At 41.2% G+C, this 7559-nt stretch overlaps 1 protein-coding gene across 1 annotated transcript in view; it reads right to left on the bottom strand.

Annotated features, from left to right (window-relative positions):
• The window catches only part of CFAP43 (cilia and flagella associated protein 43), a 99653-nt gene that overhangs the window by 18056 nt on the left and 74038 nt on the right, over positions 1-7559 (bottom strand). The window contains exons 24-27 of the mRNA XM_003787347.3: positions 6343-6549; positions 4298-4387; positions 3921-4001; positions 2936-3061 (exon numbers count right to left, since the gene is read on the bottom strand). Coding sequence (XP_003787395.1) covers positions 2936-3061; positions 3921-4001; positions 4298-4387; positions 6343-6549 — 504 coding nt within the window. The remainder of the gene's footprint in view (positions 1-2935; positions 3062-3920; positions 4002-4297; positions 4388-6342; positions 6550-7559) is intronic.

The raw sequence follows: 7559 nt of genomic DNA, 5'->3' as shown, positions 1-7559 counted from the left end.
CTTCAAGTGTTTTCCCTACGCTTTCTTCTAGAATTTTTATGGTTTCATGTCTTAAGTTTAAGTCTTTAATCCAGTGAGAGTCTAACTCAGATGCCATTCTTGAGCTCTGGATGCTTTCAATGTCCGAAAGAACAATGACAGTAATGGAATAAAACACATTAGTTTTTAAAAAGAATATATTTTTAGAAAACAGTTGATCTGGGGTAAGGCAGAGGGAAAGTGTTTTTTTAAAGAATACTAATTAAATAAATACAGAATAAATGATAAAAACTAGAAAGGCACCACTTTGTAATCAGTGTAGTAATAATGAATTCAGGCAAGGATCATCAGTGGTTGCAAAAAGTCAGAATGACGTTTTGGGTCTCAAAACGTCCCCCCACAGATTACTTACTGAATACTAAGGAGAGAGAGAACTTTTATAATGGAGATGTCTGGAGAACATCTCCTTACCAGTGATCACACTCATGACACCTGCACTGGACTGACATCCAGTGCCTCTGGTTCTGGCGTGCTGAGCACACGGCATTGCCTATTTTATATTTAGCATTAATGTCAAAAATATTTTACCTGAATCTAATCATAATCAAACAATCAAATCCAGAGCTGTGGAAGTGCTCTAGATTCAAGGAGACTAAATAAAAACTTACTGCAATTGATTAGATTTTTAAATTAACAACAATAGAAAGTGCTGTGAAGGACACACATTACTTGGACAATGGGAAAATTTTAATATGGACTGTATATAGGTAGCAGCATTACATCAAATTAAGTTTCTTGTGTATGATAGTTTCATTGTGGCTATGTAGCAGAAGGTCTCTGCTCCTAGGAGATTTATGCTATAGTATTTAGGAGTGTCATGATGTTTCCAGTTTATCTCCAATTATTCAGGAGAAAAAGAGAGCAAATGTGGCAATATTAAAAATCGATGAGTACAGTATGTATATGTGTGCTGTTGGTATAAAAACGTAATAAATGGATTGTAGTATTCATGTAACATTTCTGTACATTTGCACAATTCTAAAATAAAATTGGAAAAACATAATTCAGTGCTAAGGAAGTAGGTGAGGGCTTAAAATGAAATAAAATTGGCCATCAGTAAACACTTGTTGCAACTAGATGGGGGGTCATATAATAGTGTCCTCTCTACTTATATATATATTTTACATTTATTGTAATAAAATGGTTTTTTAATTGAGAGAAAATAAAGACAGGGAACATAGATTTTTTTTGAGTTCTAATGTGAAGGAGGAGAGACATTGAGAATCAGATCTAAGGGCAAGTGGGGTCGAAGGAATTGGATTTTCTTTTACTTTTTATTTTGAAATAAATTCAGCCTACCTCAAATGCCACAAGAATAATAGAAAGAACTCCTTCAAGTGGGTATTTTTAAAATAGATATATAAATATGTACATCTTATATGATGTATAAGATTATAGCATCTGACTATGCTGATGGAAAAGAAGTCCCTAGAGAGGGAAACGCTGATGAGCAGTGACTCTGGGCAGGTGTCTGGTGCGGTGTACAGGACCAGGCTTGGGCAGGTGTGAAGCAGCAGAGGCAGACTCCATGGTCTCAGTGCAGTACACAGTAGAGATGGCAGCAGAATGAGGAGTGTCTCTTCTAGATGTTTCTCTTCTCCCAGTGAAATAGAAGCTAAGGTGAGAGTTGGTTGAGAGTATCAGGTGTTGAAAGTTTGAGGACACTGTAATAGGTGTGAAATGGTCCTCTACAATCCTGTTATTTGAAGGAGGCTCCATTGGCCAGCAGTAGCTTGTCACAAGTGCAAATTCTCAGGGTCCTTCCATTTCCCTCAAACCAGGATGGCAATGGATGGAATGTGAGTTTATATTTTTAAGGAGAATCTCTGGGGATGCAGACTGGCCTTCTAGTGTGAGACAGTGGGCTGGGGGGATGGAGCAGCACCACTGAGGAGCTCTAGGGACCCAGGTAATCTATTTAGAGTGAAGCTAGTCAATAGTCTTTTCTTTATTCACTACATGGGTGCAGGTGCAGAGAAGGCAGAGTGCTGGATTTCAAGACCGAGGTTCAGGTAGCTGAGGGTGAGGAAGGAGCAAGGATGTGAGGGTGCAGGCAGGAACCAACTGTTGTACAACCCAGAACCGTGTAGTGAATGCAGTGGAAAGGGCACCTTTCCTTCCTTAGGCATCTACATCCCCTAACTCCTTGAAATCTTCAGTTCTTTCAGGATTACTGGTTTGGGCTTTCAGCAAGTACTATGTTAGGTTAAAATGCAAGTCCTAGATAGAGGACTGCAGTGAATAAAAACATGGGCAGGTGAACGAAAGTTCCAAGAATATTCAGGAGATACAGCCACCATCAGGCTGGTGCGCTATCCTGCCTTGAGCAATGATATGATTTTACTTTCCTCACATAAGAGTATTACTGACTTGTTTGCTTAACATCATTCCTTACATCTCTATTGTAATTGTTAGAATGTTGAATGTGAGAGTGTTTCTTGGCAATGGAAGGGGATACAAGTAGCAGAACCGCATTGCAACCACCCCCCCCATTTAGATTGTTAAGTATCTGCTGCATCGCTTGTCGTTCTTTTCTCAAATCTTTTCCTTGAGATTGAGAACTCAAATGCAGGTAGACAAGATAGAGCAATACCCTGCAGTGACTTGAATGTGCTATAAAAGGTATTTCGGTAAACATCTGAAGAATGAGTGAAGGACCAAATGGATTGTAATGATGTGGGAAATGTTGAAACCAGTCACATTTTAGAACCATAGCTATATGTTCTTCTTGTTTTAAACTGTTTGTACCCCATACATTTATCTTTACGTACTCTGAAATTCTCTGAAACACCATCCTTAAGCTATTGAAGGCATCGAAAGAACAAAGAACACCTGAAAAGATACTGAAACAAAACCTTGAATGCGGTAGGCTATATTAATTCTTTGCTCGTCTTACCTTTCTATACTTCTCTCTTTCTTCATTTAACTCCTTGACTTTTTTCTCATAATCTTTGAATTGTTTCTTTTCCTCTTCAGTCCACATAGCATCAGGTTTTGCCATGAAAGGAGGCTGAGGAATTGTCTGAAAATATAAAGAAAAGCATATGCTGCAGCTCAAACACAAGCATAGCAGAGCAGTGAAACCTCAGAGTTATCATTACAGTGAGGAAACAGAAGCCCTTTAAAAGGGTGCAGTCTGGCTGGGTGCAGTGGCTCACGCCTGTAATCCCAGCACTCTGGGAGGCCAAGTTGGGTGGATTGCTTGAGTTCAGGAGTTCGAGATAAGCCTGACCAACAGTGAGACCTGTCTCAACAAAAAATAACAAAACTAGCCAGGCATTTTGGTATGCCTATGGTCCCAGTTACTCCAGAAACTGAGGCAGGAGGATGGCTCAAACTCAGGAGTTTGAAGTCGCTGTAAGCTATGATGATGTCACTGCACTCTAGGACAGTGCAGAGGATACAGCGCAAGACCTTGTCTCAAAAAAAAAAAAAAAAAAAGCCCCAAAAGGACAGCCCTTTACATAGGCAAGGAAATGACCTGATGCCTCGGATATGATAAAATGTTACACCTGTTTTTTTGTGACTTGGGTAAGAGTGGGAGGTGTGAGATATTTCTAGTCCCTTAGGTGATAGACTCAGAGGTATGTGCTGCTACACCTGGGCTCCAAGAATATGTTTCCTGGTGCATCTGAGAATTGGATAAAGTGGTATTCCTGCCTTCTATAAGGATCCAAACAATTGTGGTTACTTGTTGTTATTCATTTGTTTGCTTTTTGTCAGATTGGAAGGCAAGTCTTCAGTTTAAGGGACTAACAGGTTGTATAATATGTGTTTCTATAGAATTTCTAAAACTCAGGTTCATATAGGACACAAATGGTAAAATGTAAGCAGCCCTTTCCACCCATCCCACCTCCCCCGGGGATGGCCAGAAATCTCACCATTCTTAAAATGTCTTCCCTCTTCACTTCCAGAACACCTCCCATCATGTCCTTCAGGGCTCGGTGCCTTGTGTCGGTGCTCTAGGAGAGAACCAGACTCAAGAGTGCTGCTGAGACAGAGACCTGACACTCTGAATGGCAGCGGGGGCAGCCTCCCACCAATGGTAGCTTGGCTCCATTTGGGTTTGGGGAAGGTGGGCAGGAAGGTGGAAAGAAGGGAAGGAGGCCAGCTGGGATTCGAGTGACCTCTGATAGTGACGGATGCCTTGCTCGTGCTTCTATGGTGCAATACACAGTGTGACATGATTAAACCAAACCAGGAATCAGTATCCTTAAAGGAAGAGGGTCTGAGGTACTGTGTGAGCAAAATTGCGTACCTGAGCCTGAAGCCGGAGCTCCATTTCACGGGTCGCCCGCAACTGCACTTTGGCTCTTAGCCAGGGATTAACATGTTTGTGAACTCTAATCTGAAAGAGAAAATGCACTTTCCTGCAGCCATTCTGACAAAATTCAAACCAGACTTTCCTTCCGTTCATTGAGAGGAGGCTGGATGAACAGGACTGTTCAGACTTTGCTACTAGTTTCCTATTTTGGAATGAAAATGAGGCCTAAAATGAGAGGTTGGAAAAATACATTGTTACTTCTCTATTAGCTCTCAAAGCTTGTCTCTGTCACAAAAGACATTATAACAGGGGTCCTGATTTAGATTAAGGAGGGAGAGGGTGACTCAAAGAAGTATCATCTAAGGCAAATCCTGAAGGGTAGAGGGGTCCTAGGAGGTCAAGGGCTGGGGTTATTCCAAGGAGTGTACAAGAATGAAAGTGTGGCTAGAACAGAGCCAGATGTGAGGGCAGCTGGACGAGATGGGGGCAGTCAGGAAGGGACTTGTGGGCTTTGTCTTAAGGGAAATGAGCAGCCATAGTAAGGGCCTAGGCAGGGGAGGAACATAATGTTTGGCTTGTAACAAGATCACTTTCCTAAATGTAGAATGGGCTAAAGTACAAGGAGAAGCAAGTGCGGCTAATTATGCAGGTACAAAGTGATTGCTCCAGCATCCAAGGTAACTCAATATTAATATGAAACTAGTAGATGAGCAACCCAATGCCCATATGAGAGAAAAACACAATTAAATTCAAGAAGAGGATTAGGAAGGAGAAGGGGGGGGGGGAGGGAGCTCGGAAAGCTGTCACCTAATGGGCACCATGTAGGGGTAAATGCACACCTCCCAGGTGCAACTCAGATTTTACTAACAAACACAAATAATGTAATATAATCATAGGCACCCTTATATTAATCTGAAATAAATTTAAAAAAAAAGTGATTGCCCCAAGCAGGGCAGAGTGAAGTCCTTGTGTCGCCTTGCTGAATGCTAGGTCATGTGATAGCAAGAGTCTGGCTTGGGGAAAAAATGAGTTGCTTAGTTAAGTACAGCAAAGTGTGGAGGTTAAGGAGATGTACTCTGAAGCATGACAGTTTGGGGTCAAACCCCAACTTGATGCTAACTAGCTTTTGTAACTATATTCAGGCTATTTAACCTCTCTCTGTCTCACTTTCCTCATCTGTAAAATGGGGTAATATTCGTACCTGCCTTAGAAGGTCTTATAATGATAAGTTATAATGATTTGTTTCAGTCTACCTAGGCACTTAGAACAGTGTCCGGTGTCTAATGGAGTGTAAAAATATTTGCTATTACTTTTAAACACCACTATTATCTTTTGCCCCAAGTAATCCAGTTAGTTTCATGTGAGCAAGAGTTTTTGAGTGTTAGCTAGCATATTTTTTTAACTTAAAAAAATGAAAATAGACATTTTAATTGCTTTCCTTAAGTAAATATTTATTTTATTTGCAACTGCCTCTGTGTCGATACTCTTAAAGAAGGCTGTCCAGACAGCCCCCTTTTTCTGGGATCCACATTGCCTGAATAATCTGGTAATTATTGGAGCTCTGTGGGCCTCATTCCCACAGTGTGACCCAGTGTCTCTGGTTGGGCACAGTCACTGGACCAACCTGGGCCACAGAGCCACTTCTCAGGTAAATTTGGAACTGGAACTAAGAGATTCTAATTCAGATCAGCTGCTCTCTTAAATGAAGAAGCTACAAAGTAGAAATTGGGAGAGGAAACTGAAATGCAGACAGAAGTGAACTAAGAGATGAGGAAGGTGGCCTTCTGGACTCCCCACAAGGCTCCAGTCTTTGGTTCCTGCTTCCTCCTAGGCTCAGTGTCCAAATTCTCCCTGGACTCTAGGAGATGCATAAAAGAAATCTTTGTTACTACTGAGGCAATGTCACCTGATATGGCCACCTGTGACTGAGGACACCTAACACAGCTGCTTCCAGGAGTGTAAACAGGATGAATAAAGAGGAGCTGGGGAAAGAAAATTCCAGGACAGAGAAGAGAAAGGATGGTATAGCTAGTCAGTACCTCCTCATCTTCCACAACAAGAGTTCTCTCTGGCTTCTCAGAGTCCTCAAATTCTGGCTGCCAGACGTTTTCTTCCAACTCCAGATCTAAAATAATTTCTTGAATTCTAACATTTCTTTCCTTCACGCGGGCAATTTCAAACTCTTTTTGTTTATATGCAAGATCAAACTCACGATTGAAAACAGTTTTGACCTTGTAAATGATATCCTGAAATATCAATATGTTAAAGAAAACACATCGTGTACTGTATCTTTACTGGCAACATAATCCCATGGTTATATTTTCCCTCCAGAATCATTCCACAAATTATCTCTTAAGAAAGTAAAACTAATTTTTCTGGAGTGCTGCTTATATTGTCATTCTTGGTTCAAACCTACAGTGGCATCCAACCTTGAGTAGGATTAAAGCAACAGAAATGTAAGTTGTAGCTTACTGTGTAGGGATTTTGACAAATGCTGAAGTAAGTGATAGGTAGGCACATGAAAGCTTGTAGGGATAGTCTCTCTACTTTTGTACAAAATACAATATAAAACACTTAAAATGCAATATATAGAATTTAAGTTGATAAGTGTCTTTGGACACATTGGAACTTTGTTTCAGGGAGATGTAGAGAGGAAGAGACAGGGTGGTTGGAGAAGCTAGCAGAGAATCATCACTACACCCAATACTTTGCTCTGTATAGACCGGTCATTCTCAGGTAGAAAGGAGACCTGAGCTAGCTATCTGAATGGACCAGTTCCTATGTGGACAGTGCAGCCAACTGGATTGCCCCCAGTCCTACCAGTGGGTCAACTCAAAGGGGCCTTTATGTTACCATCAGTTTATGTGCTTATCCTACTGAAGATGAAACCATTAAAGTAGGGTGGGAAAAAAGGATTTTAACAGATACCACGAGAATTTCTCTAAGGCTGAAATTACCTCCTTACTGGAAAACACCTAAATAAAACAGCAAGAAGACAAGGATCTTGAACATACAAGGAGATCCTAGTTGACATCTGGGTTGCCAAGGAGAGCGAATTCAAGAATGTCTTTTATCTGTGAGCTTAACTGGACATCTAAGCAGAAGAATGGTTTGTGGGTTCAGCTAGTGTGGAATGTTCTTTAGAAAACCTGTATCGGCTCGGCGCCTGTGGCTCAAGTGGCTAAGGCACCAGCCACATACACCTAAGGTGTCAGGTTCAAATCCAGCCCAGGCCTGCCAAACAACAATGATGGCT

This window comes from Otolemur garnettii, unplaced genomic scaffold (genome assembly GCF_000181295.1).
Source record: "Otolemur garnettii isolate 467f Iridium unplaced genomic scaffold, OtoGar3 scaffold00021, whole genome shotgun sequence".
Lineage (NCBI taxonomy): Eukaryota > Metazoa > Chordata > Mammalia > Primates > Galagidae > Otolemur > Otolemur garnettii.
The sequence above is the reverse complement of the archived record's forward strand: the minus strand, read 5'-3'. Positions and strand labels throughout refer to the sequence as shown.